General features: G+C 46.3%; 1 protein-coding gene across 3 annotated transcripts in view; it reads left to right on the top strand.

Annotated features, from left to right (window-relative positions):
* TTC21A (tetratricopeptide repeat domain 21A) overlaps positions 1–13,330 on the top strand; it is a 111,990-nt gene that overhangs the window by 58,516 nt on the left and 40,144 nt on the right. For all 3 annotated transcript variants that reach the window (XM_073581504.1, XM_073581502.1, XM_073581503.1), the window contains exons 18-20: positions 1,719–1,857; positions 2,565–2,668; positions 3,698–3,886. In XM_073581504.1, the coding sequence (XP_073437605.1) occupies positions 1,719–1,857; positions 2,565–2,668; positions 3,698–3,886 (432 nt within the window). The remainder of the gene's footprint in view (positions 1–1,718; positions 1,858–2,564; positions 2,669–3,697; positions 3,887–13,330) is intronic.

Below are 13,330 nucleotides of genomic sequence, written 5' to 3'. Positions count from 1 at the left end.
GAGCCAGTAGCTGTGACCGGCGGTAAAATGTTTATCCCCAGTCACAGAGGCATCGGTTGAGTGTACAACTCCTATCAGTCTACTCCTGCTGCTGCTAATAATAGCGTGGCTCGGCTGATGAGAGTATTCATCAGTCGGTGCCTGCGCTATAAATAAATAAATACAAAAAATGACGTAGGGTCTCTCCTATTTTTGATAACCAGCATAGCAAAACTGACAGCTGCGGGCTGCAACCCTCAGCTGTCAGGTGTATCATGGCTGGTTATCAAGAATAGAGAGCTCCCCACTCTGTTTTTTCAATTTATTTAAATACATTTTTTAGAAATTTCTTAAGGTGAACTGCGGTGAACTCACTGAGTTCAGTTCTGCACCATGAGACTTTTTCTCATGGTGGTAGCGTTGAACTCACTAAGAGCATTAATTAGAGCCTGACTGCACGATTGCAGCTATGTATGTTTTTCTTGGAAATGCTTTGGCATGTCAGAGAAAATATATTTAACAGATCTGTAGCGAGAGACATGTAAATCACATGGCAGAAGGTTCCAGGAGTGGTGCTGGACTGCTCTCTTCTTTGGTTATGTTATTATCTGTGACCGGATCTTCCTGCTATATAATCTCTGAAACATCGGAGCATTTCAGAATATGTACCTGGCAATCATGATTCAAGCTGCACAACTATAGGCAGACATTCACAGTCTATCACCCATTTCAAACACTAAGCATCCTTAGTCTTGGCAAGTTATATGCTATGACTAAGTATATTTAGCGTTCCAAATGCATAGGAAACAAGGACTATTGTCCCATGAACAACGTACAAGATCGTGGCATCTGATTGCACATACATCTGTGCTGGTTAGAACTGCTTCACCTTCCTATTACCAATTCAGGTTTTCCTTGCTCTGTTATACCGTTTTGTTTGTCTCCTGAAGCTCTCTGGTCTGCGTTGTCTCAGCTATTCTGAGTTCATCATTTCCCTCTGGTTGTTGCAAGTGATAGCTTGCAACTACCTGGTTTGGAGCTGGAGAAGTGAGCTGAAAAAAGGAGCAGGTGTTTGGAGTCGTTTCAGGCGATATCTGTGATAAAACGGACAGGGAAATGTGTTTCCTCAGGCAGAGAAACGTGTTACCACAGAAAGCAGCAGCCTTGAGCCCTTGTTGTTTCTTCTGTATATCCATTTATCATAAGTGACTTATGCTTACCATCCAGCCCCCCCGGACAGGAGCTTTTGTATGTGCCGACCATGAACTGGAGCAGCTGTGCACAGTAAGACACAGCCATTACACAGTACACAGCAGGGGTACATCATAAGATTATCTCAGCACAGGAACAGTTTTTGTAACACTTCAAATTGTGGAACTTATTTTTATTCCAACATCTATTGATTAAAATTAACTTTTTTTGTAGGACAACCCCCTTTATGGCCGGAGTCACATGTTTTTCTCAGGCATATAAGAAGGTGTTGAGTTCAAGCCTAACACTGAAGAGTAATCTAATATGTAATAGATTGACAATTACCACTAAGAGAAATGAAGTCGTGTTCATGTTCACACCTGACACTTTTACCAAGTTTGTAGTACAAATAGTGCAACTGTGCATATAATAGTAAACCCAAGCATTTTAGTTTTGTCATTATCACCAGACTTCATGTTCGAAAAGTAATTTATATTAACAGTGATATCTTTATTTTGGATACTTACAATGCCTTTATCCTGCCGCAGGCAATAAATTATTATGAAGCTGCTCTAAAGATGAGTCCTGAAGATTTCTTATTTAGTGATCTGGCAGAACTTTTTCTTAAACTCAAATATTACAGCAAGGCAGAAAGTCTTCTCCAGCGTGTGCTAGATCATGGGCCAGGTAGGTTTCTTCATATGCTATTCCCATACTGTTCTGTACATAATGGAAGGGAATTGCTTATAGGTAGCTTCATGCACTGTATTTGACACACAGAAAACTATTTATTGTGCTTATATGTTTTTTGATTTGATATACTAGCTTGGCCCGTGCGAAATTTTTGCACTTTGGTCGTCGGGGGCACAGGCAATTTCAGAAAAAGCAAGCTGGTCAAATGTAAAATGTATTTCATGAGATGATGAACACAGACAGGTATTTATATATGTAGATTGGTAATACAATAAATTGCTTTGATAAGTAGAGGCCAAAAAATGTTTTCCGGTTGAGGTGCCACCTGCAGGTCATTGTTTCTTTCTGCAGGTTTATGAAAATGAATGTTTAAACTGTATTTAGTGATAAAATCGTGAATGTGTGCTTTGTTTGGCTGTTTTCTTGCTGAAGGGAGCAAGATTACCTTTCAAATGGTGTATCGTGTGTGTGTGTGTGTGTGTGTGTGTGTGTGTGTGTGTGTGTGTGTGTGTGCCACAGAGCAGCACATGGAGGCCCTCCAATTCCATAGTACAGTAGTACATCGCTGCAGGAGAGTACATGTGCCATTGTGCAGCCTTCTGCACGCGCCTTTGATGTGTCCATGAGGTGTAAGTGCCATTAACAGTACAGGTAATGTGTTGGCTTTCTACAGGATGAATCATTTTACTTTCTTATTTCAGTTTCGGAATTGCCTTCTATGATTAATGATGTCAAGTTTCTAATGCTACTTGGACAAACATATAAAAACTCCAAAAAGGAACTTCTGGTTGAAACTTTAAACAAGGTAATGTTATTAGCAAAGTACATGAGATAATGAACCCCCTTCCTTCTGACCACGCTGCCACGCTCCAGGAGGAGGCAGTTGCCAAAGGTAATGTTGCATGAGTGACTAATGGTAGACATTGCTGTCTAGCAGAGGAACGACTTAAAATGTTGGGTTTATAAAAGTGAGTATGAGTGAAGAGCGGGCCCTGCCGACCTCTTTTCATGCTCTTGACCAGACTGCTGATGATTGGCTGTGTTGCTGATTTGTAATTCATACTATGCCGTCTTCATAAGTAGAGTGCACATGTGATAGTGGCCATTTAGACCGGCCCACTCACACCTTTTCCATTGACCAGTCTGGTTTGCCAATCTTTTTCCCTAGATTGTGAGAGAGAAAAACCAGCGGTGTAAACAATGTAGGGTACGCATTTTGCAACATTCACGGTGCATCCCAGTTTGCTCACTTAGAGCTGACCGCTTTTCTTATTTTTCATTTTTAGCACAAGGCATTTCCATTTTGCCCCCAAGAAAAGCCCATTTAGATAGCAATACCCACTGGTGGACTGAAAAAGTCCCCTGCGCAAGAACAATATTTGGGCCTTTTGAACTCCATCATAATGCGGCAAGCAAATCGCTAAATCTCCAACTGATTCCAACTTATGGCAACTTGGTTGTCTCAATCTCACTGCTCTTGATGTCAAAATTGGTCCCCTCACGTCATGGGCCCCTGTCCTGCTGCACGGGTTGCACCAATGATATGTATGTCCATGACAATACCAAGAACTGCGTCTTTTATTGCCAGGTGATGGCGCTATTTCTATTCCTGTAAGTAAGAAACAGACTTGGTATAGAAGAAGCTTTTGAACATTGATAGGATTAAAGGGAAGCTATGGAGGAAGCCTAATTTCCATTATTTTATGCCCTTGATATAACTTGCTTGTAAGAAATGTTACAATTGAGTAGGTTATAAAAGAGCTTTGCTTACTACATAATGATCCTCCTTATAAGCACTCAGAGTTATATCATACCTGTGACTTTCTTCTTACAGGCCCTGGATATCCAGAGCCGGATACTTAAGCGCCTTCCTCTTGAGCAACCAGATCTGATCCCCCGACAGCAGCAAGTGGCTTCCAAGATTTGTGTGCAACTTGCTGACTATTACTTGGAGGAAAAGGATTACCCTAATGCTCTAAAATACTACAAGGAAGCGATATCACACTCTGACACAGATAACCAGGTCAGTGTTTGTGATTTGGACATTATAATGCGTTAGCTGGTGAAATCACTTTTCCAAAAATGTAAAATATTGGTTTACTCTGTCGCCTTATTGGGGGACACAGAACCGTGGGTGTTATGCTGCTGTCCACTAGGAGGCGACACTATGCATAATCTGAAAAAGATTAACTTTGGCTCCTCCTCTGCAGTATACACCCCTGTACGGCGTCAGCCTTCTCCAGTTTTTGCTTAGTGTCGCAAGGAGGCACACCTAAGATTTTTTTCTCTCTTCCGTTTTTTTCCTTAATTTTTTTCAACGGATTACAGATGAAGAAAAGCGGGTCTCCAGTGAGACCCCCGGCATGGCTCCCTCCTCGGTCCCCTATTAAGGGGTACCCGGTTGAGGTCGAGATGGCTCTTCCCCATGTCGCTCCTTCCCCAGTCCCTCGGGTACTGGTTCGAAGTCGAGAACCCCCCCTCCTTCCCCAGTTTCCTTGGGCTCTGGGTTGAGGTCGAGGGTAGGACGAAGCCCCCTGACGGTGACAGCAGCACCCTCCCTAATCCCCCTCTGGGGGCATTAGGTCGAGACACCGCAGGTAGGGCCTGTACCAGGCACCATTCGGCCACTTACATGTCCAGGGACCCCAGCCCAGCTGCGGGCTCCTGTTTGGACCGGGGGAGGTGCAGGCAGGCATGGCACTTGTCAGAGACAGGGCTCCCGGCACCCCTGTCTCTGCGGCAGCACCAGCTGCATAGCGCCTCAAAGGGACCCCCCACAGGGCCCAGGTGGCGCTCATGTCCCCACCGCTAGCCTACCGTTCAATCCGGGGGGGTCTGGTTGGAATCCGACCCTCCCCCGGACAACCGCGCCGTCCTGGAGCCCTTCTGGGCATGAGCTATCAAATTTAGGCCGCGGCTTTGGCCTAGCCGAAGTCGCCGCCTTATCCCCGCCCCCCGGCCCGCCCCCGGATGACGAAAAATGACACTACAGTGTCATAGAAGGGGCGGATCGAGACAGGAAGGGCGCGCTTTTACATAGCTCCGCGCGCCCTTTTCAGCTCTCCGCCCCCTTCCCCCTCCACCTCAGAATCCGGTGGCCATCTTGCTGCACCTGAAGAAACTGAAGGCAGCACAGCAGTCTCTGGGGGGCACAAGAGGATTTATCAGCGCTGGACCTAGGGGGAGCACCGGTGGGGTAAGATCACAGCTGGGTCCTTTGTACTCAGCTGTGAGTTCCTGTAACCTATAACGCTCCCCTACTCCTCGTTTCCTCTGCGTAGATACACCTGTAGGGCCTCTGCGAATAGTTACTATGTCGGGCTCAAAAAAGGACCAGGCAAGACTGCTTTTACGCAGTCTGCACAGCCTACAAGGCCACTCTCCCCAGCGGCAGCACGTACCCGCACTGCTGGAAGAAAAAAATGTTTATAAAATGGAAAGAGGGAGGCATATCTAAAGAAGAATATAATGCTGTCTGCAGAACCTGCAGGGCACAAATCAGATTATCTAAAGCTGAAAATGAATTGAGGCTTGCAAGAGATGTCAAAAGCAATAATAAAGGATTTTGGGGATATGTCAAAAGTAAAAGAAAAGTCAAAGATGCTATAGGATTTTTACAGGATGAAAATGATGAAATGGTAAGACAGGATGTTGAGAAGGCTGAACTTTTAAATTCCTATTTTGCATCTGTTTTCTCTCAGAAAGGAAATGTAACATCAACTGTTATTCACTGTCCTATTAAGGGAATAGAAGAATCCAGGATATCTATAAACAGAAAGATAGTGAGGAAACACTTAGCTAGCCTAAATGAATTCAAGTCTCCAGGTCCAGATGAATTACACCCCAGAGTACTGAAGGAGATAGCAGAAGAAATTTTTGAACCCCTCTCTATAATCTTTGAAAATTCTTGGAGAACAGGAGAAGTGCCAGAAGACTGGAGAAGAGCAAATGTTGTTCCTATCTTCAAAAAGGGGAAGAAGGTGGACCCAGGTAACTATAGGCCGGTGAGTCTGACTTCTATACCAGGAAAGATCTTTGAACAAATTATTAAACAACATGTATGTCAATACCTGGATAAGAATGAAGTGATTAAACAGAGTCAGCATGGGTTTGTAACTAATAAGTCATGTCAGACTAACTTAATTTCCTTCTATGACGGTATCACTGATTGGGTGGATCAAGGAAATGCTGTAGATATAGTATATCTTGACTTCAGCAAAGCATTTGACAAAGTCTCTCATACAATCCTTATTGAAAAAATGATTAAGTATGGAATGGACAAGGCAACTGTTAGGTGGATTCATAACTGGCTTAGTGATCGGACCCAAAGAGTGGTCGTAAATGGCTGCACATCCAGTTGGAAGAATGTCTCAAGTGGGGTACCACAGGGCTCTGTCCTGGGCCCTGTATTGTTCAACATCTTTATCAACGATTTAGATGAAGGAATTGAGGGTAAACTGATTAAATTTGCTGATGACACAAAGCTAGGAGGGATAGCTAATACTAGAGAAGAGAGAGAGAGGATTCAAAAAGATTTAAATAAACTGGAGAAGTGGGCAGCAACTAACAGAATGGTTTTTAACAGGGAGAAATGCAAAGTACTACATCTGGGCAATAAAAATGGAAAAAGCATATATAGAATGGGAGGAATAGGGCTAAGTGACAGCACATGTGAAAAAGACTTGGGTATACTAATAGATCACAGACTGAATATGAGTCAACAGTGTGATGCAGCAGCAAAAAAGGCAAATGCAATTCTAGGATGTATTAACAGAAGCATACAGTCTAGATCACGTGAAGTCATTATTTCCCTCTACTCCTCTTTGGTCAGACCTCATCTGGAATATTGTGTCCAATTTTGGGCACCACATTTTAAAAAAGACATCAACAAACTGGAGCAAGTTCAGAAAAGAGCGACCAGAATGGTGACCGGTCTGCAAACCCTGTCTTATGAGGAAAGGTTGCAGGATTTGGGAATGTTTAGTTTGCAAAAGAGAAGACTGAGAGGAGACTTAATAGCTGTCTACAAATATCTAAAGGGCTGTCACATTGTAGAAGGATCAACTTTATTCTCATTTGCACAAGGAAAGACTAGAAGCAATGGGATGAAACTGAATGGGAGGAGACACAGATTAGATATTAGAAAAAACTTTTTGACAGTTAGAGTGATCAATGAGTGGAACAGGCTGCCACGAGAAGTGGTGAGTTCTCCTTCAATGGAAGTCTTCAAACAGAGGCTGGACAGACATCTGACTGGGATGATTTAGCGAATCCTGCTTTGAGCAGGGGGTTGGACCAGATGGCCCAGGAGGTCCCTTCCAACTCTACAATTCTATGATTCTATGATTCTATGATTCTATGACTGTACCCAAAGAACAGCAACGCTTCTGCGGCCGCTACTGCGCCAGAATGGGCGACTCAGATGTCGCAGTCTATAACAAAGTCTATAGATAACCTGACCTCCTCACTACTGCAGGGTCATGTCTCGACTATGAACGTTACCCAGCAAAGGGACGTACGGTATCGGGAACAGGCCGCTTACGACAGTTCGAGACGTAAGCGGACCCACAGGTCGCGTTCATCTGCGTCCTCACATAGCACTAGGTCGTCCCCCTCCAGGGAGAGACAGTGGCTACAGGTCACCGAGACCGTCCCCTGATACAGAGAGACAATGTGGATCTCCACAACGATCCCAGACCACACAAGACTCAGAGGGCATATGTGACTCCAACTCAGATAACGAAACAAGGAACGCTCTGCCCCCTTGTCCCCCTAGCAATGCTGCGCTAGTTGAGGATATAATCTCTTCCATCCTTCGGGTGCTAGACTTTTCTGATCCAACCCCTGAAGTACCAGAACACAAGATTTCCTTTGAAAGTGTTCAGAAACCATCTGAGGTCTTTCTTGATCACCCGGAATTTAAAAAAAAAAAAAAAAAATACTTTCTAAGCATTTTTCGCAGCCTGAGAAAACGCCAATCGCAAATACTTGAAAGCAAAGTACCCCTTCCCACAGAAGGACACTAAGGATTGGACAGATCCGCCTAAAGTGGATCCTCCAGTCTCTAGGCTGACAGCACAAACGCTTCTCTCGCTGCCTGACAGCTCAACCCTCAAGGACGCAGCAGACAGACAGGTAGAACGCATGGCTCGTTCAATCTTCGAGGCGGCAGGTGCCTCTTTAGCTCCTGCATTTGCTTCAGTTTGGGCAGCCAAGGACATTATGGCCTGGGCTGATCTATTACAACAGGGCCTCCAAGCTTCAAATCCTCAGCTGGCGGACCAGGCGATGCAAATTGCAGTAGTGGCAGATTACATAGTCCATGCAGCGTTGGATTCTGCAAGAGGGGTAGCGGAAATAGCATCAAATGCCATCACAATCCGGCATATTCTCTGGCTAAGACAATGGAAGGCGGATGCTGCCTTAAAAAAGTCCCTAACAAATCTCCCGTACTTCAGGGGCCGTCCTTTCGGTGGAAAGCTGGATACAATGATATCCAATGCTACCGGGGGGTAAAAGTACTTCCCTCCCTCAGCTGAAACCAAAACGCACGTTTAAAAGACGTAATCAATCTCGTTTCCGTTCCTTTCGGAATTCTTCAGGCTAGTCATAACAGTTCCCCTCTCAGGGACAACACACGGGCGGCACAGAGGCCGGACAGAAACTGGCAGTCAAAGGAAAGCCAGGCAAAATCCAAGGGAGGGAAAGCTCAGACTTTTCATTCATCATTACTCATCCCCTCCGGAAAACACCCCACTTGTAGGCGGACGACTGCTACTCTTTCAGCAGGTCTGGCTGCCTATTACAGAAGACAGGTGGGTCAAGGAAATAGTGTCTTCAGGATACAAAATCGAGTTTACTACCAGCCCACCGCACAGGTTTTTTCTCTGTCCCTCCAAAACCTCCACTCAAAGCTCGAGCCTTCCATCAAGCGGTTTCATCCCTCCTGCAAGCAGGAGTCATAATACCGGTTCCAGCAGACGAGCGCTTACGAGGGTTCTACTCCAACCTGTTCGTGGTGCCCAAAAAGGGAGGCAGCGTCCGACCCATACTAGACCTCAAGCGACTGAATAAGTATGTTCGAGTTCGTCACCTTCGCATGGAATCCCTCCGGTCAATCGTTGCGTCCATGGAGGAAGGAGAATATCTCGCCTCCATGGACATACAGGACGCATACCTGCATATACCGATTGCTTCGCCCATCAGAGACTTCTCAAACTCGCAATCAACCAAGACCATTACCAGTTTGTGGCCCTCCCGTTTGGTCTCGCCACGGCTCCCAGAACATTTACAAAGGACATGGCAGCTACCATGGACGTTCTGCACTCCAGAGGCATAGTAGTCGTTCCATACCTGGACGACCTCCTCATCAAGGCCCCCACCTTCAAGGACTGCGAGGTCAAAGTCTCAATCACGATCGACACTCTCAGTCACCTGGGATGGTTAGTCAATTTACAGAAGTCCTCGACTACCCCAAGTCAGTCTCTGACCTTCCTGGGGATGCTATTTGACATCTCCAGGGGTCTGGTGATCCTCCCCAGGGACAAGGCACTGGCCCTCCGTTTGGGAGTTCACACTCTCCTCCGCGGTTTCCCCCGATCTCTCCGTATGCCATGAGCGGACTGGGCAGGATGGCAGCGGCAATGGAGGCGGTACCATTTGCCCAGATTCACCTCAGACCCCATCCTCAAGTCCTGGGACAGGAATCTGTTCTCCCTCAAGAGAGAGTTCCGGTTATCAGCGAAAACCAGGAGGTTCCTGCACTGGTGGCTCCAGCCAACCTCGCTTGCAATGGGAAAATCCTTTTCTCTCCGGTCACTGAAAGGTTTTGACCACCGGCGCAAGCCTTACAGGTTGGAGCGCGGTACACCTACATCACAGAGCGCAAGGCAAGTGGTCACCGATGGAAGTGACCATGCCCATCAACATCCTGGAAATTCGGGCCATCCTCCTGGCATTGAAAGCCTTCCATCACTTGCTAGCAGACTCTCATATCAGAGTGCAGTCGGACAATGCCACGGCGGTGGCATACGTGAACCATCAAGGTGGCACCCGCAGCATCCAGACGATGAACGAAGTAACACTTATCCTACACTGGGCGGAGGATGCGAGGTCGGTACTCTCTGCGGTCCACATTCCGGGTGTGGACAACTGGGAAGCCGTCTATCTCAGCCGTCAAGGAATGGACTCGGGGGAGTGGTCTCTCCATCCCGAAGTTTTCCATCAGATCTGCCATCGTTGGGGGACCCTGGACGTGGTTCTGATGGCATCCCATCTCAATGCCAAAGTTCCCAATTTCATGGCCAGGACGTGCGATCCGCAGTCGCTCGGAGCAGATGCCCTGGTTCAGGACTGGACCCAGTTCCAGCTTCTGTACATTTTTCCACCCCTTCCTCTGATTTCCAGAGTCCTGAGGAAGATCAAACAAGAGGGTGTTCCCCAACATCCTATTCACTCCAGACTGGCCCAGGCGTACATAGTACGCCGACGTAGTGCAGCTCACAGCAGACGCTCCCTGGCGTCTCCCCACACTTCCCGAACTTCTGTCACAAGGCCTGTTCTTCCACCAGAAATCAGGGGCTCTCAATTTGACGGCGTGGCCATTGAGACCTGGTTTTTGACCCAAGCAGGTTTTTTCATCGGACGTTGTTAAAACCATAATCAGGGCTCGAAAGCCAACTTCAGCCAAAACTTACTATCGTACCTGGAAGGCTTTCTTCACATGGTGCGAATTTCGTGGGCACATCCCACTCCCCTATTCTCTTCCAAAGGTCCTCGGTTTCCTTCAGTCAGGCCTGGACGCCGGGCTATCCCTGGGCTCGCTTAAGAGCCAGGTGTCAGCGCTTTCAGTGCTCCTTCAGAGGCATTTTGCTAACAATCCGCAAGTGAAGACTTTTCTCCAAGGGGTTTCTCGATTGGTTCCCCCCTACAAACATCCGTCGGAGACGTGGGACCTCAACCTGGTCTTGACAGCACTACAGTCACCTCCTTTTGAACCCCTAAAGGAGGTCTCACTCCGCTTTCTATCACAGGAAGTGGTTTTTCCTGGTGGCAATCACCTCGCTAAGCAGGGTGTCCGAACTTTCAGCTCTTTCCTGCAGACAAGCCTTCCTGGTTTTTCATCAGGACAAGGTGGTTCTCCGTACAGTGCCATCCTTCCTTCCGAAGGTTGTGTCCACCTTCCATCTCAATGAGAAAATCTCATTACCATCTCTTTGCCCGGTTCCCGTTCATAGGGTGGAGAAGGCTCTGCATACGCTAGACTTTGTCAGGGCATTGCGTATTTACGTGTCTAGGACTGTTCCCTTCCGGAAGTCTAATTCACTTTTCCTTCTTCCAGAACGCGTTCGCAAGGGCCTACCGGCTTTCAACGCCACCCTTGCTAGGTGGATCAAGTCCACCATTCAAGAAGCTTACCGCCTTAACAATTCTGCTCTTCCGGCCGGTATCACGGCTCACTCTACGCGGGCGGTAGGGGCCTCTTGGGCCATTCAGCATCAAGCCTCGGCACATCAAGTGTGTAAGGCAGCCACTTGGACTAGCCTGCACACATTTACAAAACACTACAGAGTGCATACCCAGTCCTCAGGGTATGCGAGCCTGGGTAGACGGGTCCTGCAGGCGGCAGTACCCCAAATTTAGGGAACTGTCAGTACAATATTCGTCCACTGCTTCCCACCCACGGACTGCTTTGGGACGTCCCACGGTTCTGTGTCCCCCAATAAGGCGACAGAGTAAAGGAGATTTTTGTGTACTCACCGTAAAATCTCTTTCTCTTAGCCTTTAATTGGGGGACACAGCTCCCACCCTGTTGCCCTTGCGGGCCGTTGTTACGTTTGGGTTCTCATATTGTTTGAGCTGGGTTCTCATATTGTTTGAGCTCATTTATGGTAGCCTTCTTACAGGCATGGTTATGTTTCTGGTATATTCCTCCTAATGCTTTTGCACAAAACTGGAGAAGGCTGACGCCGTCCAGGGGTGTATACTGCAGAGGAGGAGCCAAAGTTAATCTTTTTCAGATTATGCATAGTGTCGCCTCCTAGTGGACAGCAGCATAACACCCACGGTTCTGTGTCCCCCAATTAAAGGCTAAGAGAAAGAGATTTTACGGTGAGTACACAAAAATCTCCTTTTTTTATAGTGATTTCAGGGCAGTTTTAAGAAAAAAAAGCGTTGTTTTTACAGTATTTTTTTTTTCAAAGAAATATCTTTTTTTTTTCATCGCATTTTTTTTGCACTTTTAGTGCATTTTTTTTTTACTTGTGTACTACACCGTGACTTTGGCTGTGACCCAAGGCTCGGTGAGAAATATCACTGTAAGCCACTGCTACATCCCAACATAATGCAAGAGAACGGTGGGGGACATTGCAACCCCCAACACAGCAGTGCAGCAGGCGGCTCACTGAATCCCCAGCTGGTTCTGACTTTTGGCCACTCTGTTGTCTCAGTCTTGGGCCCTGCGAGTCCCATTTACTTGCATTATGCCGCGATGCAGCGGTGGCACACAGCAATACTTGGCTGCGCACCCTGCGCCTCCTCCAATGTTTTCCTGCATCCCATGCCTTATGATCGGTGACATTTTTTTTTTTTAAATGACACAAGGCTTCTGTATACGAATAAAAAAAAAAATCTGAATGGAAAAAAAAAAACTTGCAAAAAATTGAGTATTTTCCAAAGCTAAAAGAAATGCTGCAAAATAAACTGTGTGCAAATAAGCCTGCTGGTGTTGAGAGGAGGCTGGCGGTGACCTTGTTATATGTTACATCTCGTCAGCACATTTTCGGATGAGGTCAATAAAATTGACAGCAGCAAAAGTGAATCTCGCAGAGCTGGCACAGCCACATATAGTAGCTGGAAATGTTATTCATTAGTTCTGAAAATATCATTGGGCTGAAGTGAGACAAGGACTTCTGTGCATATTGTGTGTGCTCACACTCTAGCAAGGCTTTGAGCCGCGCAGTAGGCCTCATTTATCAAAACTGTCTTTGTTACCAATAGCAACCAATCAGAGCACAGCTTTCATTTTACCAGAGGAGTTTAAGAAATGTAAGCTGTTCTGTGATTGGTTGCTATCGGAAGCAAAGGCAGTTTCTCTTTTAGACCATTTTGAGTCATGAGGCTCATAGTTTGGGGCTGAAGGTTCGGAGAAGCAGCTACATCCTATTTGCACATCTTTGAGCTACTGCATTTATATTCTTAAAATAGAAGTCAATAGAATGACAGTAAAATGTATATACAGTATAGTTACAGGGGTTGGACAAAATAATGGAAACACCTGGAAACATCAGCAAAAGTTGGTTTAACCCCTTAATGACCGCCAATACGTCTTTTAACTGACCTGAGATATAACAGAATAGCATCCCCACACAGGGGACTAACCAGCAGCTGTCGGCTGTACACTCTAGCTGGCAACTTGCTGCATCAGCCACAATCAGTGTTTTCACCGTCCAAATCTGTTTAACCCCTT

The sequence above is a fragment of the Dendrobates tinctorius genome, unplaced genomic scaffold (genome assembly GCF_039654945.1).
Source record: "Dendrobates tinctorius isolate UK_male_01 unplaced genomic scaffold, ASM3965494v1 ptg000070l, whole genome shotgun sequence".
Lineage (NCBI taxonomy): Eukaryota > Metazoa > Chordata > Amphibia > Anura > Dendrobatidae > Dendrobates > Dendrobates tinctorius.
Note: the sequence above shows the minus strand (reverse complement) of the source record. Positions and strands in the feature narration are given on the sequence as shown.